Raw genomic sequence first — 24,602 nt, 5'->3', positions numbered from 1 at the left:
TGATACTACTCAGAACCATGATATTTTCATTGGTATCGTACAGTGGGATCCAATTTTGGTACCATGACAACACTAATCTGGAGGGGGTTCATCTGCAAAAACTAATGAAAAACTAAACAATGATATTCGGTATTCGGTACTCGGTATTCGGCCAAGCGTTTAATATTATTCGGCTTCGGCTTCGGCCACAAATTTTCATTTCGGTGCATCCCTAAAAGATGTGAAAATAGAGTCCAGGATGAAAAATAACGATATTTCCCTTTAAGATTAGATCCACCTTGACCAACTAGAGCATTGATTGCTGCTTACAAATACTGTAACAGCTGCGATAAAAAGTGATATAATATACTGTGTATTAATAAAAGATTCACAGGTTGTTTTTTTTGCATAGTAAGTACATTTTATACCGTTACACTTCCAATTCCCTTGCTCTTCGCATCATTGTGAAGTAATTTTTTTGTAGGTTTTTCCAACTGTTAATGAGGGGAAAAAAAACTTCTGTACCTTGTGATGGGCAAATATTATTTGTTACATTTTACAGAGTAAACATTTTGATTAATCTATACTGAAAAATCAGTAGTTTAATTATTTTTAGGATGTATTTATGGCAGGGATATGTAACGATGTAGTGCAAAACTGGGACTCAGTTGCAGAGAAAAACACCAAACACCAAGAACAGTTGTCAAAGTCTTTATTCAGGAGGTCAGGGGTCATACATGTGTAGGCAGAAAAATCTGTTCAGGAAAATCACACAAAAAACAAACATAAAGCCAAGCAGAGTCTAAAGCCAGGGAATCAAACACAAGGAAAAGGCTGTAAAGCATGAACACTCAGGCGACAGTGACAATCTGGCGACTGTGTGGGGAAAACACTAGGGCTGATTGCTAACTACACACAGGTGAGTGGAACAAGACACAGGTGAAACACATGAGGTAATCAACAAAGGTGAGAAAACTTAGTAAAAGTAAAAGAAGTAAAGTAGTAGTAAAAGAAACACTAAACACAATGAGAATGCATTTCAAAATAAAACAGGATCTGGTCACAAACACATGACCATAAATGTCCTTGGCCCTAAAAATTGAATAACACGATTCTGCATAGAATCAATATACACAACATAATTAATATTGATAAGATAGTACAGTAAATATTCACAAATAAATAACAGTGCTGCACAAAGAAGATAAAGATTTGAATTATTTTGGGTTTTTTTTAAAGAAAAGATGGTGAAAAGAGCAGAAACGAGAGAACTATAATCATAACAAATGAATAAGTAAAGAACAAAAAGACACAAGGAAGGGATACAGCAGGGGACTGATCAAGACAAACAACTACTTGCTGCCCAAATATGCTTTTTGATACTGAAGTACTTTTTTAATCCTGCTCATGTCTGAGTCTCTAAACTGTCGACCTCGATCTCCTGTTGATTGTTTGATCTCTTACAATGAAAGCATTCCTGTCTGTTTCTTAAATGTTCTGTGTGTGTTTCCTCCAGCTCAGCCTCCATTCACCATGTGTCTGAGAGTCAAGTTCTACCCTCCTGAACCTGCTTCTCTAAAGGAGGAAATCACTCGGTATGACCTCCTGTTGTTGCTTTCACTTCAGACAAGTTGATAAGGGCTCTTGTGCAGCTACAGCTCACCTTTGTTTCATTTTCAAAGTATGGAAGAAAGACTGCCATCGTTTGACAAACCTGTGCAAAGCAGCTGTGCTGTTTTTTTTTTTCCAGATTTCCTTGTGGTACAGATTGTGCTCTAAAGTTTTTAAACAGAGCAAACAAGTCTCTTTCTAAAACATTATTTATGGGCTTTCATAATTAAATTGCCTGAGTACTTAATGATAAATATTACACAGAACACAGAGTTGTGAAGCAGGGAGAAATGTAAAAGCCTTCACAGTAGTTTTTGTATATAAATGCACACACTTGATTTCATGGTAAATCTTCCTAAATGTGCTGCTGATTAATTTGCAGAAAGGTTAAAGTGACAAATTAAAAGTGTGAAGAGCGCTGCGTTTACACTCCCTCCAGATAATGCTGAGCGCAGCCAGCTGGTATACATGTGCATGTAGTTTACTGATACATTCATCACTGCCGAGAGTGAGAGGATGCCACTCTCTCTCTCTGAGGTGTAATGAGATGAAATGTGCACCACATGTAGAGGGTACATAATGAACAGGCGCACAGAGGAGATAGGGGTCAAAGGGTGCTGATGGAGAGTGGAGAGGAAAAAGAAGGGCGAATGAAAGGCTGTGGAGTGGGGGGGGGGGGTGAGGAGAAGGGAGAGTGATACATGATGATAAGAGTGGAAAGGGCTGACCACAGAGGGAGGGAGAGGGTAAATAATCAATCACATACAAGGCTCATTCAGTGCGTGCTCCCTCTCACCACACTGTGCGAGGATTTTCTTTTGGACAGCATGTTAATGCATTATGAAGAATTCTATAGACGCTGAAAACAGGCTGCTTTTCAATTAAATATAGTGTTGCCTTTTGGTGTTAGCGGCCTTTTCACAGCAGACTTGTTATAGTAGGAAAAGCACAGATGTTACTAATAACATTAACAATGACTCCTTTCCATTGAAGCATCCCGTGACAGAACTGTAACCGAAGCAGCTACATGGAATTCAGCCTTGATTAAATGCTGCCCCCCTCCCACCAGACAACCATGGGCGTATGCACACGCTTCATACAGTAACCCGATGTTTCCCATAGTTTGATTTATTTAATCTTATTTCATTGTACAGTTGTCAGCAGCTCATTCTCTTTGCCCCTCTTGCCCCACTCCTTGTCTTTTTGTTTACCAGACAACAAATTAGATAAGAATTAGCTAGCTAGCCACCCCACGGTCTCTCCACCTCGCTCCACGCCGCTGTGGATTACTTCCCAGGGGGGGGAGCAGGCAGCAGCTCAAGAAACTGACCTTCAGTCGGTGGCTGCAGTGGCTTGATTTGGCTAGCTCAAACCCCCAAGCGCTGGGACTAACCTGTGTAATGGCAGCAGAAAGTTTGCTGATCCAAGGAGTCTTGGCTGTGCAGCTTCCTGGCACTGGCTGGATTTAAAGATATTTTTTGGGGCAGTTTTTGCCTTTTAATTGATAGGAAAGTCAAGTGTGAAAGGGGGAAAGAGAGAGAGAATGACATGCAGCAAAGGGCCACAGGCTGGAGTCAAACCCAGACCGCTGTGGTAACGGCCTTGTACATGGGGCGCCTGCTCTATCCACTAATCCACCGATGCCCCACGCTGGCTGGATTTATGTTGCTGTGGCTGCTGACTGGGGGTCTGTCTCCAGAGCTGCTGCCTGCTCTCCTCCTGCTTAGGTGGTCTTAAGAGGTGGGGAGTGAGGCAGAGAATACAATGTGATGAGGGTCTAGCTAATGTTAGCTACACAGACATGAACCTGAAGCTGCAGCCGTGTGCCTTTATCTGGTTAGCAAGAGGCTAAACTATTTGCTTTGCAGACAGTGACACATATCACATGTCACACTCTCTTTTAGACTCTTTTTTTGATAAGTCTGTCTTCCTTTTTGGGTTGCTTTGCAGTACCAGTGCTGGAATAGCAACTTTCTCTGCAGGATTTTCCACCATTTAATCAAGCTTTCACTAAAGGGATGTGCATGCACACTGCATACTAAAGCCTGAAAACAGCCAAGCGAAGGTGCAGAAGTTTAGTGTTCTTTCAGACCACTTAAATTACAATATGCTTAAAGGTTATTAGGGGATTTTAGCCTAATGAAGCATGTCAAAATAGGCCTATTCAATATTTTTTAACATGCTTTTGTGTGTTTCCCCAAAACTAATTTGGGACAAATGTGCCACTACAGTTGTTAGAAAAAGCAAAAGAATCTGTTAATTTATTCATTAATTCTTTCCCAAAAAAATTAACCAACAAAACTGCTGACATGTTTTGGCTTTAAATCCTCATCAGAGGATGTGTGACAGCAGGTGTGCACCTGTGAAGAAGATCCACATGACAAAAAACCCCAACAACAAACAAAAAAACATAAAACACAAAAAAGAAAAGGGAAAAACTAAGAAGGGGAAAAATAATTTGGACATTTTTCTTCATTTACTGGGTGACAATGCACATTAATCAACAATTTAAAAACATTAATGTTAATATACCGGGGTTAGCTCAACAACTAATATCCCCGTTTTAGTCCAAACAAATTAAAAAAATATATTTTTTAAAATTCCAAATAAAGAGGAAAAAAAAAGAGACACACAAATAAAAAAGGTGCACATAATTTGTCTCAAGTCTGTGAGTGCATGTTTGTATTGTACAGATGTTTTGTAATACAGTCAAAACATCAGCGCTAAATGGCTGTTGAATATGTACCAATTACTGTAAATTACACTGGCACTCATCACACCTTCAAAAGGCTCTGTTGAACCTGCTGCAGAGTGAATAACGTGGGAAATGTAAGCAGCTTTTAAATGCATGTGTCTACACAGAAAGCGTTATTAGCCTTTGTGGAAATGGCCTAGATGAAGAGAACAGGTCTGTTGGCTGATTGTAAGAAACAAAGAGACCAATGTCTTATTTCCTGTTCATGGCTGGGGCGTTTGTGAAATAACAATTATAATAAGCCCACCTCTAATAGTGCTAATAACAATAATGACAATAGTAATAGTCATCACCATCGTGATATTTACTTCAGATGTTGTCTCAGAGTAAATTTCATGCTTCAGGGAGCTGACTGGTTGGGTGAGTCTGAAACTAGGCTGGAGGCTTTAAGAGAAGCACAGCGTCAGTAGCAGCTTTTCCCTCTGGGCCTTCCTACCCTCCTTTCCCCAAAACAAAACCCTCATTTCAGCTAAATCAAAAAGAAATATTCAAACCACCCATAGGGAATGTGAACTCAACAGCCTTTGAGGTTTATCAGGTTTGTTGTTTTGCTGCTTCTCCTCTGTCTTTTCTTTTCTTTCCACCAAGAAACGTAACTGGATGAGTGGTTTGGGGGTATTTATGTATATCATCAGTATTCTCATAAGCAGGCCTGTCAGGCAGTCTGACGTGATTTGTCCTTTTCTTTGTAGGTATCTTGTCTTCCTGCAAATCAAGAGAGACCTCTACCACGGGCGGCTCCTGTGCAAAACCTCCGACGCGGCCATGCTAGCTGCCCACATCCTACAAGGTAATGGAAGGTGACAGATGGAAATGACTTGCACCACTCTCTGCTTTGCATATGTTCACGACCTCTGTTTTACCATGCCCTGTAGTTCACCAGTCTGATAAATGCTGCCTGCTAGGCGTATAGATATTTATGTGTGGAAAGAAGCTGAATTAGGTGATAGAGCGTGCGGCATAATGTTCCTCAAAGAATATGCCTGCAGTGTTTTCGTATGCACACATAAGATCTGTGCTGTAGTAAGCATTTCATGCTCATTGGGTGTGATTTTCGATACTGATACTGACTCTAAAACATGTACAAAATGAAAGGTTATCCTGTACTTTGTATGATAATTAGTTCAGTGACTTGCACACTCATTAATAAACAAGACGCCACGCTCAGTTATAAAGTCTTTGAAGTGGTTATCTGGCATCTTATCGTCCTTTCACCACACACTCATACATACATAAACAAACACACATGAGGTATGGAGGCACAGCTAGCATCCCAGGAAGCTCAGTGTTTGAGGAGAGGCAGGTCCTCTGGAGGAGGGGCTGATGAATTAAAGATGGGCTGCCTGGTCAGCTCCTCCTCGCAGAGAGAAATCAACACAAGGGTCATCTAAGGGAGTGCAGCGTGGCATGAAGGAACACAAATCATCCTGGGCATGTTCACCCTGTCTCCACTGGCAAAAATAAAGCAGCACTGTGCTGAAAGCTGTAGACATCATTTTAACTTTTATTTGCCCTGAATGTTTGCGAATAGGTTTAACATTTTGCTTTTTCTGATCCCCCCACACTCCAGCTGAGATTGGTAACTACGACCCCGGGAAGCATCCTGAAGGTTACAGCTCCAAGTTCCAGTTCTTCCCGAAACATTCGGAGAAGCTGGAGCGTCGGATTGCAGACATACACAAGACAGAGCTGATGTAAGAGCCAAAATATAAAGCTCCATTTTATCTCTTTTGTGTTCACATACCTACAGATCCTGCTTTTATACCTCCTGAAATAAACACCAGACTTCCTCTGACATTTATGTAATTAAGTGCAGTAACGAGGCCCCATTTTCCTGTATTGGCTCGGCCTGACAGATTATTGTCGCTTATTTGAGCAGATAGCAGAAAAAAACACTCTCTCATCTGCTATCCACTCAAATATCTCGGGACAGATTGTCTTGAGCTCATAACCTGCCCTTTATTACAGCTATTAGTGATGGCTCCGAGCCCCCTCTTCACCTGGAGGAGCAGCTAAACACATTAATGAAAGCGATCAGATAGACAGGGTGTCTGCAGGTCCTTAGAAAGTCTTAAAATGTCTTAAATTCAATTTTAAAGATATTAGTCATTGAATTTGAATTTGTGAGGTCTTATTTCTCATATTTGATCTCATTTCATTTAGCCATCTTTAAATTTCTTTTTGTTAAAACGAGTCAAGCTCCCAAATCTTAAAACCTATCACAGAACACTTTCTTGTTGGCAAAATGTAGATTAATCAAACTCAGTCTAATAACCATATTCCTACATAAAACCTACGTCTGCACAAGACTTAATGCTTTCATACGAAAAAGATGAAAAATCAGTCTTAAATTTGGTTGAAGATGATCTCAAAAAGGTCCTAAGAAGTATTGCTCTTAAGTGTTTGATACCTGTGGACACTCTGGGTAGAACAGGTCCCCGCGCGCGCACACACACACACACACCCAGACAGAGACACAAACACAAGCTGCTCTCACACAAAGTGTTCCATTCACATCCGTTTAACTCTCCCAGTTGATTCTTATTCGCACAAATATGGGTGTTTTATCATTTTAATATGAGTGAGTTGCTGTGTTAATGATATACACTGAGACACAATAGAGAAAGACATCAACAAAGTCCAGTTTTTATGCTGTAGGAGCAGAATAACAAACAGCATGAGACTCTGCTGCCCACTGGTGGTTTCTTCTTTCTTCACCACCAAGTTACAGTACTTCACTATGAATACCTACATTTGATTAAAGCTGCTTTTTAAATATCATCTTTTTAAATATCATCTAATATCATGACATTTTCTTTACCTCAGCTGACAGTATATTGATGTTTGACCTCTGTAACCTCTGTCTGCCTCTTTCAGCCCCTCTAAATAAACATATCACATCATTGGATGTAAATAAGTTTGTGCCTCTCTCAGAAATGTTTTGGCCTTTCAAAACTTTTGCGTTGCATTTTTTATGTTGATGGTGGACTGACGCAGATGTTTGGTGTGTTGTTGCTCTCCCTCAGTGGACAGACACCTGAAACATCAGAGCGAAATTTCCTGCAGAAAGCCCAGCTGCTGGAGACATATGGTGTTGATCCGCATCCATGCAAGGTTTGACAAGCACTGCTGCACTATTTTTAGTTAGTAAACATTTTAGAAAACTGTTCTGTCTCATGGGACATACAGTACATGCTGAAACATGTTTGATTTATGTCTTATTTGTGTTTGAATGTGTGTGTTCATTGTTTGAAATTGTTGTCTTTCAGGATGTGTCTGGGAACCCAGCTTTCCTCGCCTTCACGCCGTTTGGTTTCGTGGTGCTTCAGGGAAACAAGAGAGTTCATTTTCTCAAATGGTGAGCCAAATGTGCGACTCTTGTGCCAGCCAAAGACAGCACGGCCCTGAAGTGATTGCAGGATGTAAATAGACAAACACTGAGCTGCAGGGCCTTGATTTTACCTGATTTGACATACATGCTCTATGTGCAGGGCGCTCTACATGAAACAGCACGTGCACTACAGCTGGTTTTACAGTCACACTCAACAAAGCTCATCCATCTGTCTCTACCTGTGACAAGAGCCGGCAGCTAGCATGTGCACAGATGGCTAATTACACCATCTTACGCCTACTGATTTGAATCTAGCAAGATGCTTTACTGACGAATTGAAAATGTATACAAGATGGTGCATCGCTATTTAACATTTGTTTTTCTGTCTGTTCGCTTTCAACTGAAAAGGTTCCTGTTACAATAATGAAGACAGACTTATTATGTTCGCAGTATTTATTCTGGCTTTGTTTGTTTGCCTTTAGCAGCGCTCAGGTTACCCTCATTCTCCATTCCCAGTCTGCAGGGAATATTATCGGTTATTTGTTTTGTCAGCCAAACACAGAGTTCCGTGGCTGTTTATGTGATCTCAAAGTGGTTGTCATGAATATTTAAAGAGGCTGTGGCTTTCTGTTTCCACGTGCTGTATGTGTGACTGTTGCTGCACTCCTCTCCCGGACAGGAACGAGGTGACCAAACTGAAGTTTGAAGGCAAGACGTTCCACGTATATGCAAATCAGAAGGAGGTGAGAGCATGAATTGTTGGATGTGGGGGGACACAACGTGTGGTTTTATGCGTCAGTTTGTTATATTTTCCTGCACGTTTTTTTCATTTTCAACGTGCAGGATGAAAAGATCATCTTGACGTACTTTGCACCCACACCGGAGGCATGCAAGCACCTTTGGAAGTGTGGAGTGGAGAACCAAGCTTTCTACAAGTGAGTCCATGACTTTATTTTTTTATTTAAAGGGATAGTTCGGATCTTTTGAGGTGGGTTTGAATGCGGTACTTATCCATAGTCAAGATATTACCTACAGTAGATGATGGTCGGCACGCCCCCAGTTTGGAGAAGCAGGCTGGAGTCTGACACAGAAACTTGCAGGTCAGCAACAAAATATTTTAGCCACCTAAAAAAATCATTATCATTTTAAGTGTACGCTGTAGTTAGAATATTTTCACTGCTTTCCCGTTACCATCAGACAATGATTTCCAACAGGGAAAAAATGAAGCCCTTGTATGGCTTTCTTCAAGGCCAGACTCCATTGGGAATAACAGTGATTTAACATTGCTGAACTCAGGAGTTGCTTGTAGACTGTTGCCTTGACCAGTTTTTTTTTTGTGTGTTATTGTATGACTTTTGCATTTAAAAGGGGTAGTGTAGATTCGCCAAAGTCACACAGTAACACAAACTAGCTAAATGATCAGGGCATCGTCAGACTCGCAACGTCTGTTTTCAGCTAGCCAAAATTACTGTGTTTCTCAATGGAGTCTGGTGGCTTTGACAAGAGCATAGATGCTAAACTGAAGCCGTTGACAGCTTCCCCGTCAACACAAGCTGTCTGATGGAAAGCTTAAGTGATGAAAATACTCTCAGCGCAGTGTACACTTAAAGTTTTTGGGTGGGATTTTCTAGGTGTCTAAAAAAAATCTTGCTGCTGCCCCTGTCCAGCTTCCGTGGTACTATTCCTGCCTGCTTTTCCAAACTGAGGGGTATGCCGACACATACAGTGTTTGTTATAAACTAACTATTGATAAGTACCTCATACAACGCCACTTCAAAACATCTGAACAATCCCTTTAATTTCAGTGTTCTTCGTATTTCCCCACACTGTCGTGATTTGGTCACCTGCTCTCCATCCTAGAGTTGTCAGACGGGCTACCGTCACGGTACCTGGGTGTCCTTAAAAGCCCCTTCCCTACGGGTTGTTTGTCAGCAGGAAAATGAGGTGTGAGTTCCCTGTGACCTTTAGTAAATGAGTGCGTGCTGGCACGAGACGGCAAGCACTTCAGCACTCCCTCTGAGATATGGCTCCCCTGTCTCAGCCATGAATGATAGCGCGGGTCCCCTCTGCTCGCTCCAGCTCAGGAAAGGTGATTAAAAAACAAACTGAAAAAAAGGAGAAAAGCAGCCTGTGAGCTCAGAGGCTTGGGAGCGGCGGAGTAATGAGTCGGGGCCGATGGCTCAGGCGTGTTGGGGTTACCAGATGGAAGGAGAGGGGGCATTGGAAGGGCAGAGCTTAGCACGCGCTTTGGAGTTAATATGATGTGACCTTTTGATGACTCCCTGAAGTGGCAGGCTGATAATATTTTAGCAGCCTCACACTTATTAAAATCTTACCATAACAAGGAGTCTGGGGAGCTGAACGGCAAGAGGACTTGTGATAAAGATGTCTTTCGGAGAAACGCACATATGCCTTGAAAGCAAAATTAAACATTAATGTCTCACTTACTATGACAATATAAACATATTGAATACTGTATGGAGCCGTGCCGAGGATGCAGCGCCTATACTGCGAGGAGAAGCGTGCATAATTTATAGCAGGGTATTTGATCCTAGTTTCTGCTTTGTTCTGGGATTCAGAGAGCAAAGATTAAATATATTCACACTTATATAACAGCGTGATCATTTGCAGTGAGGAAATGTTTATATTTTCAAGGTCATTCCAGTAGCTTTCCTTCCTGTTTTCCTTATTTAGTTGCGATAAGCTTAATTTTTCTCTTTTTTTCTTTCCTCTTCTTCTTCCATCAGGCTTGAGAAGTCAAGTCAGGTTCGCACGGTGTCCAGCAGCAACCTGTTCTTCAAGGGCAGCCGTTTCCGTTACAGGTAAAGTACACATCAAGACAGTATGACTGATGACAGGGAGGGGAGGACACTGCAGAGAACCCCCAGCTGGAAGTGGAGAGAAGTGTTCCCATAAGACATGGCCTCTTGGCCTTCTGTGCTGTAACGTCAGCGTGTTTTTGCCCCGAGGATAGGACTGACACCTTATGAGAGGACAGAGAGGGACGAATGAAGGGGGTTGATCACATGAGGCATTATCACCTTGTATGAGCATAGAAACTGTATGTCCAAGATATTGTCCTTTATTAAAGGATCACTAGGTGGTTTCTGTCTTTGTATGATAATGTTTTGTGTTATTTGCTCGGATTTGAGATATCCATCTCTGAGATTTTTGCCTCTGGCGGTGAATGAAATTCCCTTTGTTGTGTTTGGCATTTAAAAATTAAAATTGTTTTCTCTGGATAATCCACAACCTTGCTACGAAGAATTTCCATTGAAGCTACTTTATACTAAAGAAATTAGCAGGGTGATGACAGAATATGGATATCTCAAAACCTCAGCTGTACGAAACTACGACTATTTAAAGGTGAAGTTAATTTATTTATTTTTATTTTAAATATTTTTATTATAATTTTTTAGAATAATTTTTATGATTTTTTTATTTAATTATTTATTTTATAATTTTATTGTTATTTTTTTTATTATAATTAATTTTGCATTCAAAATATCTGATAATGTTCATATATGGAGACTGTAAATGAACTGAAATCACAAGCCCAGTCACGTAAACGTTGAGTTTACCGTTAAAGGGCAAACCATGATCATTGTTTTGATATTTTTGCCTGCAAGTCTGTGTGTGCATTTGTCTGACTGGTGGTAATTCAGTTACATAAAGCTGAATTCACCGGGTTAATTCAATCATGATGCCCATGCACTGTATTCATCCACTGCAGTGATGGCTTTCATGGCATTGGGTGACACTAGGGTGCCTGGTTATGTGTGCGTGTGTGTGTGTGCGCCTGTGTGTATGTGAAACTCATCCTGAGCATCGTCTCTGTGCTTTATAACAGTGGACGAGTGGCAAAAGAGGTGATGGAGCAGAGTGCCAAAATCAAACGCGAACCTCCAGAAATTCACAGGTAGAGTTTTAAACTCAGGAAAGGTCAGAATGTCCTCAATCAGATTTTTTTGTTTCATTTTCCTCCATTTTCTTAGGCACCAAGCTACTGTAGATGTCTTTATATCAGCAGCACCTACTCGCTGCAGTACGAGTTACCTCTGCTCGTGGCTTTTTCTTTGTGCGGTGATGTTTGTGCATTTATGTGTGTGTTTGTCTCTGCAGGGCTGGCCTTGTGCCCAGCAGAAGTTGTCCATCCATCACCCACGGGCCTCGCCTCAGCAGTGTGCCGCGCACGCGTCGGAGAGCTGTGCACATATCTATCATGGAGGGTAAGAACTGAGCTTCACCTCCATGCTTCACCAGGGCTAAGAAGGCAACAAATCCTCTACCTGCCATGGAAGTGCTGTGGGTGAATTTGTGTTATCACAAGACTTTATGTGTTCGGGTAGAGGCCTCACAGAGAGCATGGTATCGTTACGCGTTGACGTTTGTTGTTTCAGTACCATCCAGGAAGCAGTAATGATCTCACTCTTCAGATATAATCGTATATAATGTTTTATCATTGGCTTGTATAAGAGCCTTAATGGATCAGGGAGCCATTAGTACCATTTGTGGGAAGTCCTTCCCTTTTTGAGAACACACACTTCTGTTACGAGCAGACTTGGGTCAGCCTTGTGACAAGCAACATATAGAGAGGACACCATACCTAAGTATCACTTTAAAAAAAAGATTTTATTTACAAATAATGACACTGATCAATCAAAAGTATAGAGCTATGACAGGGCCCAAAAAAACAGACCCAATCCTACATGAACCATATAATTTCTGACCAAGCATGACCCGAGCCTGAACCCTGGCAGCTGTTGGGCCCGATTAAAAAAGTTATCTCTGTATAAAACATTTATAACAAGCTAAGGGCCTACATGTTCCCCTACACCACTTCTCCTTCTTGTCTTCCTTCTGTTAGTGTGCGTCTGGCACATGACAAGTTCAGCAGAGTGGGCTGTGTCTCTCTCTTCAAGTGTACATGGCGATACAAGGCGATGTTGCGCACAGATAATGATCACCTCTCTCTTCGCTGTATGTTATGCATATCTCTCCCTCTGCTGGGGAAGCAGAGGGACACTGCCAACCAAGTCGCCTTGCAGCGCCTTTTTCTCTCTGTCTCTCGTTTTCGCTCCAGTCAAGTCCAACTCTTGTCATTTATGCACGAGAACTGCCAGTTTCATGCATCTCCTGTGTAGTGCAAGGGAGTCTGTGTGCAGTATGTGAGCCAATTACCCCCAAATCCTAACACCAACTTGCCGTGATCCAACCCAATTCAAGCTTGAGGGAATTTTAAAATATTACAGCCAGGCCTGACCTGAACCAAGTGGGTCAGGTTGGGCCCAAGTCGGTTTGGGCAGAGATTCAAGGCTCTAGTCTGGGGGCCGGGCCAGAAAGACGAAAAAGATGGAGGAAGTCTAGTCCAGCCACACAACGGGCCGTAGGACCCAGAGCCTCCAGCTCTTAATTAACAGAACAGTGTAGAAACTGAACAAACAAACAAAGCAACAAAAACTGGACTACCAGACCTCTATATTAAAAAGTAATAAATAAAACATAAGGAGCGAAAGAAAACAAACATCAAGTTGATCTGAGAGCTGCTTTGTCTGGAAGCGAGAGACGGCAGCTTCTCCAGCCTCTCCCAAATATGGGCAGGGCCACTCTGATTACTGATCAGGAGCACCTGAGAGAAAGAGGAACGGAAAGGGAGAAGAAAACAAGAAGAAGGGAGCTCTAACACTCTCACATACACACACAGGCCGTAACTCGAGCCATTTGGCCCAGTTCATGCTTACAGCGCTGGTGGGACATGCTGCAGGTGTGTGCGTCAGTCAGCCTGCTCCGCTTCAATCAGAGTTTCAGAGCTCTGTGTGTGTGTGTTTGAACTATTGTGTATTTGGTTTGCCAACAACGGGCAGCTAAAGTCATTTACTCAGCCGACCTGCAGGCTCTTGGCCCAGAACAGGTAGCCTCACTTCGTCTGTTACTGACATGGACGCAGCAGGTGTAATAACCCTGCGTGGCTCTGGGGTAAACCAGCAGTCAGACCCTTTGACTCTGCCTTTAACGTTTCAAGTACACACTATAACTCTTTGTACAGTGAGATAAATGGAGGTCAGGAGCAGGTGTACTGTGTATATTGAGGGTCTCTTGCCGTGGGTTCAGTGCACCCCCAGTGTGTGCTGACTGTGTGTCTTACAGTGGTATTAATACCCCAGCTGAAAATAGCCTGGGTCTTCTGCTCCATGTATGTCACTGGCCTGGGTGGGGCCAAACCCGGCCAGGCCAGTGCTGACGATTGTTGCACTGCTGCTGAAAGCCACCGATTTACCTCACACACTCCTCTACGCAAACTGCAACCAAGGCAGAACCCTTCGGCCTAACAGACATACACACACAGCGAGACTGTGGCCTGGACTCCGGGACTGGGACCATAAGGACGGGATAAATACGTGCATGCTGCAACCATGGTGAAGTGTTTGATCCGTATCACCACGAGGGTGAACGTCCACCTGCGTATGATCAATCACTGCTATCGGGATGTGAAGGTTCGCGTGCTGAGCCTGGGGCCTCGTATGCTGGGCAAGGCCCTGGGCGTCCTGCCTCTTTATCCTGCCCTGACGGGGCAGCAGGAGTCTGCCAGGGCCACCCCTCTACCTGGCACCCCACTGCCCTGCGTTCAACCCAGCAACCATCCAGGTAAACTCAGCACAGACCCAGCCAGGGATGTGCTTTACATGGAAGTGTCAATGGCTTTCTCTATTTTAAATCAGTCGCTGCTTCAGCGATGTTGACGGGGAGGGAGGGACACCATTCCTGTGGTTGTCTGTGCCTCCTGAAGGCCTCAGTAGCATTTTCCGTTAATTTCTTCTTGGTGCTGTTTTACTGATTTAGATTAGAGGACTCTTTATGTAGCAGCTATATTTGTTTCCAACCAGTTTCCAATACTTAAAGAGATATGGTGTGCTAATTTGGTGCATGTGTTTTTTTAAAACAAGTGTTTTGAATTAAAGCTCTTATCATGAGTAACACAAATTAAAGCAATGCTCTTTCTGCTCGCTGTCTCACTGTTGTAGGCACAACTTAGGATATGCTAAGTCAGATCAACACTGAGTAAAGATGGCCGCTGATGGTCACCCAGCCTTTACGCCTCCTTCTCTTCACTTGACAGGAGTAAAATGTCAGCAGAAGCTTTGGCACTGGACACAATCACTCCCACCTTTCCTGCAGTTCTTTGAAAAAATCACTTTCATGTTTTGCTTCCTCATCAAAAGCTGAATGTTAATCCAATCCCTTTATAGTGAGGGTGTAATGTTGCTGCTTTGACCCTCTAGAGAATGTGATATCGTCAGCAAAGGGTTTAACCGCAGCTCATCATTGCTGACATGTCCACTGTGATGAGACTCTCACATACTGTACTGCTACTTCTACTGCAGAGGGAACTGTAGAGTTGTACAGTAGCAGTAACGTATATAATTGAGTAGTTTTAGGTAGGTTGCATTTGCTCAGGATTTGCCATACAAGCTTCATAAGACCATTGATGGCAGTGTTGCAAATCAAAGAGGATTACTGTTTTATGGCAATACTAAATTTCTGTATGGTTTGAGAATCAATCTCATGAAGCACCTTGTTTTCTTAGGTGTTTAATCTGATAAAATTTGTGAAAAACAGTTGTTCCTGTCTTGCTATTTATCCATAAACAGATTTTTCCTATTTCACAATATCAGATTACATGCCTCGTAATACAAGATTTTATGCTCACTCTTAGTTGTAGGTTAAGAATATTTTTGTGTGCCTTTTCATTTTGGTTTGATTTAATTAGGAAAGACTCTTTAACTCTTTGGTGCTGATGCACGCAGGATGATTTTAAGCATTCTATAGGCCTTAAAGAGACAGTTCACACCAGAATCAAAACTACATTTTTTTTCCTCTTATCAGTAGTGCTTCTTATCTGTCTAGATTGTTTCGCTGTGAGTTGCTGAGTGTTGGCGATATCAGCCGTAGAGATGTCTTCCTTCTCTCCAATGTAATCAAAACACATGGCTTGTGGTGCTCAGAGTGCCCAAAAATATTTGAAAAGCTCAACAGCAATGTCTCTGTCCCGGTTACTCAATGTAATCCACAGACCTTGTTGTGAACAGTTTCATGTAGGAAGCTCTTGACAGCACATCATGTAAACATTAATGGCGTCCTCCTCGGCTGAGCTGTAACGTTAGCTAGCTTGGTAGTGCTAGGTGAGCTATCAGTAGATGGACGCTTCCTTCTGTGAAATATATATAAATAAACATACAACTTGAGCTGAACTTTGCAGTATGTTTTTATACTGAACAAGACTGTGGATTTTGTCCCTTGTCTCTTACATTGGACAGGTGACGTTCTCTCAGCTAGTGCGGACAGTTTTATGACAGACTTGAAAAAAACGTAAACCTATCCTTGAGCTTTGTGGTTTGTATTTGTGTTTCAGGCAACAAGCTTTTATATATATATTTTTTGTAAGGCAAAGACAATTGGTATTATACATATATATCACATTAGGACTGGTTTATACTTGTAAGTCACAGATAATTGGTAATTTATATTATAAACTAAGATTTTAAGGTTTTTGTAAGGTAGATATTTGGTAATTACTCTTATATAGATATGCATGGGTTATTTTGTGTGACAAGGTTAAAATGTAATACCAATGGTATATTTAGAAAAGTCTTTGGTACAGGTTTATCTATATAAGGAAGCTGTCTGATTCATTCACTCAATGACTTATGGAGAAGGGGTGGGATTTAATAAGTTTATACTTCCTCCCACTGCTTTTAGAATGTGTAAATCAAAGCAACTATACATTGATAGTTGCTTTTCATTATTGGTAAATACTACTTTCTGTTTGCTTGTCTGCTTGTTTGTACCTACATGTCTTTTTTTCTACATGTTCAAAATAAATATCACATATCAACACAGTCGCTATGTATAGACTGATGTGAGATCAGTGCTGTAACCTCTAGTATATGCTTGTTTAGAGATCAGGGCTCTGACAGTGCTGGTAGAGAAAAAGAAAGGTTGTCAGCTATGATATCAGGAAGCAGTATAGTACACTTCATCTTAATGGGCTTCCAATGCCTGTGTAAAGTGATGATTTCTTCCATTAGAGGTGATGATGAGACATCACATCAACACGGGAGCATTATGTACAATGAAAATACTCCACCTGTCTGTTTGACTCTGGGGAAAGCATGATCAGATTTCTGCTCTTGAGTTGGACACTGTGTGTCTGTGCGCTGTAACAGACCTCTGCTGGACAAACAGCAGAATAGACCTCTAAGTATTTAGAAGCAGAACTACAGTAGCTATATTGTGTCAGTGAACGCCACACTAGATCATGAATGTTGTTCTTTCGTTCTGTTGCTGTAAAATGTGTGTAATACTCTTTTCTTCTGTCTGTTCCCCTCCCCCTCTTCCCCCCTGAACCACTCCACAAGGTCTGGAGTCGTTGCGTGACAGTGCCCACTCCACACCGGTGCGTTCAGTGTCCCACGGGGAATCCTTCATGCCACGCTCCCGGAGCCAGGCCACAGACGCCAGTGAGGGGACTGCGGTGATCTCGGACGAGGCCTACAGCCCGTCCGACAGCGTCCTGCCCACCCCGGTGGCCGAGCACAGCATGGAGCTGGCTGTCTCACGCCAGATAAACGGAGCGCCCTGCAGCATCGAGGAGGAGAAGGAGTCGGAGGCGGGCACCCCCCGCGGGGAAGGGGGTGATTTTGGTGCAGACGGTAGATCTGCACAGGAGGGTGCTGGGGGGGACTCGGCCCTCAGCGAGGTGGAACAGGTGAATAAATTTGTCTTAAGTGTCCTCCGTTTGCTCCTTGTGACCATTGGACTCCTCTTTGTCTTGCTCCTCCTCCTCATCATCCTCACCGAGTCAGACCTTGACATTGCATTTTTACGTGATATCCGCCAGACCCCCGAATTTGAGCAGTTCCATTACGAATACTTTTGTCCCCTCAGGCGGTGGTTTGCCTGCAAGCTCCGCTGGGTGGGCGGGTTGCTCATTAACAAGTGAGAGTGAGGTCGTAGAGTTCGTAAGCCCGTTCGGGGGTCTGAGATGACGGTTAGGACTCCGGAGTGATGGAGGGCAGCCTCGTCCCAACCATGAACCCTGCTTCTCTCATCATCCTCCTGCAGACATACAGCTTGGACCACTCCTGGTAACACCGGGCCAGGATCTCTCCTCTCCTCCTCCATTTTGAGTTAACCCCCCCTACCCACCCAACCACCTCCTCGTTTCGCTTGATTTCTTCTTCTAATTTTTCTTTTTCTACAAAGCCAGAGGACTTTTTTTTTCTTTTTTTGCATTTTTTTTAATTTCACCTCATTTCAGGTATTTTATTTTTTCAAATAACACAAAGGAAAAAAAATTAAAACTGAAATCAAAGGACTGAAGAAGTTTAAACCGTTCCTTTTAGAGAAACGGAGATTTTGTTGCAACAGATGAACGTTGCCTTCATTTATTATTTATTGCTTTTAAACATGTATTTGCATCAGAAAGGGAGACGGGTTGAGCAGCAATCGAGGAAGTTGATTTGTCATGAAAATGAAGATGGAAGTGAGTTACGTTAGAGTCGATAGGCCTACTGCTGTGAAGTATACGTGAGGCATAGTAGTATCAAATGTTTTGATATTGGTTCATCCCATCAGACGTCAGCAGTTTGACCTCAGCAGGAAAAAAACAGAACAATCTGAGGGGAGCAACAGTGAAGGTTCATGAAGCAGAGAGCAGACAGGGTGATTACCAAATGCCTTTTTGAGAAGACGTTGATTTAGAATTTTGTGGATTGTTTTAAGACACAATTACACTTTAGTATACGACGGTGTACAAAGTAACCTGACAGAGAACAAAGTTGTTTTTCTAACATTTTATAGGGATACAGTCAAATAAACCAATAGTGTTGTGTGACCTAGTGTCAGATGCGGTTAGAGAAATACTCTTGGAGAGCAAAGATCTGCTGGCACCAATAGATAATAGTCTAGATAGATGTGCAATGCTCATATGGTTTTAATAATTAAGTACTTTTGAATGTTCCCATCTGTTCAGTTGTTCTGTTATTTCTCCAATTAATTTGCATTTTTTTCATCAAGTTGAAATTCGATGAATTTCAATAATTTCTTTGTATGAAGAGTTTGATTTTTTTTCTTGGTTTCATATCAACCTTGCTCATAGGTTAATGTATCATACTATATTATTATTATTATTATTAGAATAAGAATAATGATGTACTTTTTGTACAAATTAGTTTGTTTCCTAATATATATTGACAGGTTTTCCATGTATATTTTAACAGAACTGAAATGTTATTTTGTTATTGAAGATTAAATTATACCTTTTTTAGCGCTGTGTTTCAAGTAAGGTCAGAAGCATTTATGGAAATGTGGAAGTGGGGACTTAAAAAAAAACAGTGTTTTTATCCAGATCCACTCGACACTGATCACACCTCTCATCACTCCACCAGCAGTCAGTCAGCCTTCAGTGTGTGCACAATTTTAATGGTAATTTAAAACATGCGTTTGTACAGAATGAAACCTGGAAATGATATTACACCACCGCAAATACCAAATAATCCAAAAAGCACATTTTCACCTTTCATAACTTTACCATATCTTCTTTTTTACTTGAAGAGTTTGGAGAGGTGACTGTGAGCCTGACCGATACTCGACCCCATTGCCTGTCCTCACACCGAAATTCATTTTTGACAAGGATGAAGGAAACAAGAGCTGAAACGATTAGTTAATTGATAGATAGAAAATTAATTGGCAGCTATTTTGATATTTCAAGCAAAAATATTTTCTGGTTTCAGCGTCGTCAATGTGAAAATTCTCTCTGTTTTGCATTACTGTAAATTGTAAATATATCCTTGGGTTTGGGATTCTTGTGTCACCTTTGCTTCTGAGAAATTACAATGGCAATTTTTTTTTTTTTACCATTTTCTGACACTGCATTGATCAAACAATGAATTTGTTAATTTGGAAAATAATCAACAATGAAAATAATTGTTAGATGCAGCCCCAAACAAAAGATTTTGTCACAGATACATTAATAATAGGACTGGAAACACGGCCTCTTTGGTGGAGGTAACAATGGTGTCTGCTTGACAAACTTAAGTATGTAATGACGACATCTTCTGAGGCACCTCATGCACTTTTTCCTGAATTATGTACTTCAGTTATATCCCTCCCTTAATTTTCACATCAGCCAAAATGAAACCAGACACCAAGATATCAGCTGATATTGGCGAATACTATCTGCCCTTAGATTTGTCGGTCAGGCTCTAGACTCTTCTGCCTCACAGCTCCAGGAAGCAATAACTGCCACGACTGCTGGATTCTGGGTAAAATCTGTTTTTTGTAATGCGTGTCTACCTCCTGCACCAAGTGCAGGTGTAAGTGTTACTGTGTCTGTATGTAGGAATTGAAACATGATTTGAGGTGGTGGTGGTGGAGGTTTAGACAGAGAGAAGTCAATTTTTCATCTTTTGCAAAAGGCGAGAAGAACTTAGAGGAAGGAAAAGAGAATGGAAAAAAGAGAGGAAGAGGTAGAGAAGACTGGGGGATATCAGAGGCCTTCGAGAGAGCTTCTTGGAAAGTGCGGTTTAAAGGAATACTTCACCCCCAAATGACCATCTGTGTGTCAGTTACTGACCCTGTGTTAAGCTGAATTTGCTGAACGAAGAATCCAAAAACTGGGAAAATTCTTGATGAATTAAAGAAAAAGGGGTCTGCGTTTAACAACAACTCTATATCAAAACATCTGTTTACAAACTCTCGCACAACTCGTGCAGTATAATTCAAGTGTCATTTATCCAGTCAAATGCTCAGTACTTCCCAAACAGACAGCTCTTTATTCTTTTCACTTGAACTTCTATTGATTTTCTCAACAAGCAGAAAAACAAGAGCGTACTTAACTCACATATCTGCAAAGGTACTTAAACCGGGTAAGAAAAGATGAAAAAACAAAAACAAAGGGGTGTTGATAATGGAGGGTTTATGTGTGCCTTAGTGAGTTGTGGATCTACAGGATAAACTAAAATACTGGACCATTAATGTTTCTTCTGGAGTCTGTCTCCAGACTCTTGGAAAAGTAGGTATTTCACAAATAGTATCCAGTCTGACCTTCCACAGTTGTTGTTCCTCATTATAGACTTCAGAAAGGTTAGATACTGCTCCCTCCATGGAGATCATCTCCAGAAATGATGAGCTGCGTCCTTCCAATTTGTTGCTATCAGTCTTTTAGCTGTCATGTTACAATTTATATGTTGTGTTTCGACCAGTTTTCTTGAAGTGTCATTCAAAAGACAAAATGCTGGATAAAAGTGAACAGTGTAGCCAATATTTTACCAGGGATTGCGTAAACATTTTCCCAGAAGGTTTTAATCTTAGAACAAGTCCATACCGTATGATAAAAAGTACCTTTATCTTGTTTGCAGTGCCAACAAAGCCTTTTCTGTCAGGTAACTGAATTGATAGCGAAACTTATCTATGCTCTTCTCACAGCCAGACTCCATTGACAAAGAGAGTAATTTTACCTCACTGAACACAGGAGGTGCTGTTCTACTGCTGTTGATAGGTAGTTTTTTGTGTTATTGAATCATTCACACAAAAACAAACTAACTTGTAAAGGCAGCAATACACTAGCGGCTTCGTGTTCAGCAAAGTAAAATTCCTGTTTTTGTCAGTGGAGTCTGGCTTTGAAGAGAGCATAGACTGAGTTTAAGTTTCCTGTCAGTAAGGGCTGTCTGTTTGGAAAGTGCTGAGCACAACACAGGAAAAATGAGACTTCGATTATACTGGACACGTTTTGTAAGAGTTTGTAAATGGATGTTTTAATATTATTATTATTAATTTAGTAAGAATTTTCTCCATTTTTGGATTCTTCGCTCACCGGAGGTGCAGTGACAAGCCCTATACTTTAGCCACTACTGGTTGCTGATTGGCTGAATTATTTGGATGTGTTCTCAGAAAATTACTTGTTGGCATGAACTTAAACACCATGGCCTGCCTCAGCCAGTGACATAAGCCACCTTGTGGTGTGGCGGGATAATACATTTAACACAAATCAAACATGGCTCCAACTGGAGCCATGAGAGAAAAACAAAGTTTCCTTCACAACTTCATCTTTACACTGGATGATAAATTGATAAACAGATGGTCATTTGTGGGGCTGAAGTATTCCTCACCACTTTAATTGCTGTACAGGGTTGCTAGTTTTTGGCCTGTTATTTCAAACACCACACTCTCATACCTGCAGCTGCTCCCACTGAGGGCCTGATGGTGCTACCTTCTTTGTTTGCTCCTGTGTATTTCGAGCGTGTCACTCCCTGGCTAACTTGTAGTCCTGACCACAGAGTAGCATGCACTTTGGCGTTGTGGCTGGATCCACTCCTGTAGCTCATTATCCTTCGCTAGTTATCTGTGGTGGAAGGGGGCAGCGCTGACATTTCCTTGCGCCATGCTAGAGGGAATATCAAATCATTAGAGCTACGTTGGCGAGAAACCTGTCATACTCACACACACACACACACACACACACACACACACACACAGTGTAGGAGCTTATTCATGTCAAGTTAATAATCTGTAACTCGGATACATCCAGTAAATAGTAATGCAAAGACGAAGCACATTTTTCCTAGCAGGGGGTGGAGCAGGGTGGGCGGGTTGACTTTTTTTGTGTACATTCATACTTCATATTTATTACTTCTTTACTGACATAAAGGTCGACATGACCGAGCAGCCCAGCCAGGCTGAGTTGTTAGCAGGACATCTTTTAAAGGTTGAAGGTGTTTCTCATACATGTATCAGCATTATGTAGCGTCAGTGGTCTCTCTGAACATGCAACAATTAAAACACAAAAATAAGGCAGCATTATTCAAGGAGCAATAATCAGCTGTAAGAGCAAAAAGATTAACAAACTTATGTATGAGAATCCAACGATGAGTAATGTCCTTTGTGTTTCTAAGAAAACCACTTACCAAATTGCTGTTGTGCTGATTCTAACGATGACCACTGAGACACCTAGTTACTGTCGCATTCATTGATAACATTTTATAAAAATCAATTTCTCCTTAGAGACCTCTTGTGTGGATGTTTGTTCTGCTGTTTCTTTACTGTTTCATTGTTAAGTGACAGATTGTTCCCTGTGCCTGGATCCTAACTCTGCAGTTTACCAAAGTGACAAAGATGAAGGAATGGAGGGCGAAAAGACACAACATCCATAACAACTGTACTACGGACAACTCCGTCCTTAAATCTCCCAGGCCGAGAGGGAATAACAGTGTTCATCTCTGTCTGAAACTGTTTGTATAATGTACACCGAAGTCTCTGTCTTAATTTGTCTCGACAGGTTTCCTGTGACAAATCTTTTTATTTGACATTTCAGTTGCTGTGTCATGTTTACATAGTTTACACTTTCTTTTACTTCATGGGAGATGGCTGCAGTTTTGTCCAGACGTGTGAGTTTTCATGAACGAGTGTGTTTGTCATCCATGGTTTACAAATCAGAAACAGCTTGTCCGTCCCTGGAGAGCAGCGCCGAAGGTACAGCCAATGTGCACTGGAAGATGAAGCATAATACTTGTGTTTGAATTTAATAATACGCAGGGGGTGGACTCAGTAACAGAAACACCCACATGGTAACAACCAAGCCACAAACCCTACATTTGTTAAAGTTATGATCCACTATTATTAAGGTGGTTTCAAACAGATGTTCAGGGTTATTTTTGAGGTTGTACTTTGTGGTGTTTTTGTACTGAACTGAACTCAGGGTTCTCACGTGTTCTCAAACATCAAATTCAAGGACTTTCCAGACCCAATTCCCTCAAGTTCAAGGTCCCAGCACAGCATAATTTAGACATGGATCAAGACACAGTTAACAGTTAAAGGGTAACTTCTGTATTTTTCAACCGGGACCCTATTTTTACAGGGTTTTGTGTCTAATGACCAATAGGAACAGCAATTTTTGATATTGGTCCAGTATTGAGAGAGAGCACTGCAGCCAGCAGCAGCGAAACAGGCTGCAGTGTAATCCCTGGGGGCAATTGAACACTGACAATTTAACTCCATTGAAAGTGCTTGTTTTTGTCACTGACAGGCTCAGATTGTTACTCCAAGTGTTTGACAACATTATGGAAAGGACCCTACAGAGGTCGACCTCTTTGTTAAAGAGTAAGATCCTTTTTGTTTCCCCAGAAACAGCCCCAAAGTCACTATCGCAAAAGCCGCCAGACTCCATTTAAATAAACGGTAATTTTATCACTGTGAAACACACTTCATTAAAGGTCGAGAGGAGCAAAATAAAACTCACAAAAACTGTCTTGGATCATTTTTTCACTGTTCCAACAACCACCAACTCTGGTTTAGTTGAAATAAACCCTAAATTCATTCAGTTGGATGTGAAATTATGCTGGCTCTATAGATGCTAAAATAACTGTTTTTTCAATGGAGTCTGGTGGGTTTGGAGATGATGTTTATGGTTAAATAAAAGGATCTTACTCTCTAATAAAGAGGTCTGTATCTGTGGGGATCCTCTCCACACTGTTGTCAGAAACTAAGAATAATAATCTGTGCCTGACAATGGCAAAAATAAACACTTTAATCAGACGTAAACTGTCGATGCTCAACCGACAACAGGGATTACATTGCAGCCTGTTTTCCTGCTTCTGGCTGCAGTGCTGTCTCTCAATGCTGGACCAGTTTCAAAAATTGTTGTTCCCACTTGTCAGTTAGACACAAAAACTTGGGAAAATAAGGTCCCCTGTGACCTTTACTGTGAGGTGTTTTTGTTATTTTGTCTACCCCCTGTGTTCTGCTACATATTTACAGCAATCATATCTTAATAAAAGTCTACAAACCAGTACATGACTGAAATAATCAGGACTTAAGTTCCAAAGATTGTCATTGGCTGTCCCTTAAACATGGTTTTTGTTATTGATGTGA

General features: G+C 41.5%; 1 protein-coding gene across 3 annotated transcripts in view; it reads left to right on the top strand.

Moving 5' to 3' along the window:
- LOC126407800 (FERM domain-containing protein 5) overlaps window positions 1–22,735 on the top strand; it is an 87,186-nt gene extending 64,451 nt beyond the window's left edge. The window contains exons 4-15 of one of the 3 annotated variants that reach the window (XM_050073020.1): window positions 1,496–1,574; window positions 5,038–5,135; window positions 5,916–6,039; window positions 7,372–7,459; window positions 7,615–7,703; window positions 8,356–8,419; window positions 8,520–8,611; window positions 10,424–10,498; window positions 11,527–11,595; window positions 11,799–11,905; window positions 17,093–17,442; window positions 17,622–22,735. In XM_050073020.1, the coding sequence (XP_049928977.1) occupies window positions 1,496–1,574; window positions 5,038–5,135; window positions 5,916–6,039; window positions 7,372–7,459; window positions 7,615–7,703; window positions 8,356–8,419; window positions 8,520–8,611; window positions 10,424–10,498; window positions 11,527–11,595; window positions 11,799–11,905; window positions 17,093–17,442; window positions 17,622–17,669 (1,283 nt within the window). In that variant the 3' untranslated portion in view covers window positions 17,670–22,735. Of the gene's footprint in view, window positions 1–1,495; window positions 1,575–5,037; window positions 5,136–5,915; window positions 6,040–7,371; window positions 7,460–7,614; window positions 7,704–8,355; window positions 8,420–8,519; window positions 8,612–10,423; window positions 10,499–11,526; window positions 11,596–11,798; window positions 11,906–17,092 lie in introns of all 3 variants that reach the window. The other 2 variants (XM_050073019.1, XM_050073018.1) reach the window with 2 other exon arrangements.
- The last annotated feature ends 1,867 nt before the right edge of the window (window positions 22,736–24,602 follow it).

This window comes from Epinephelus moara, chromosome 20 (genome assembly GCF_006386435.1).
Source record: "Epinephelus moara isolate mb chromosome 20, YSFRI_EMoa_1.0, whole genome shotgun sequence".
NCBI lineage: Eukaryota > Metazoa > Chordata > Actinopteri > Perciformes > Serranidae > Epinephelus > Epinephelus moara.
Note: the sequence above shows the minus strand (reverse complement) of the source record. Positions and strands in the feature narration are given on the sequence as shown.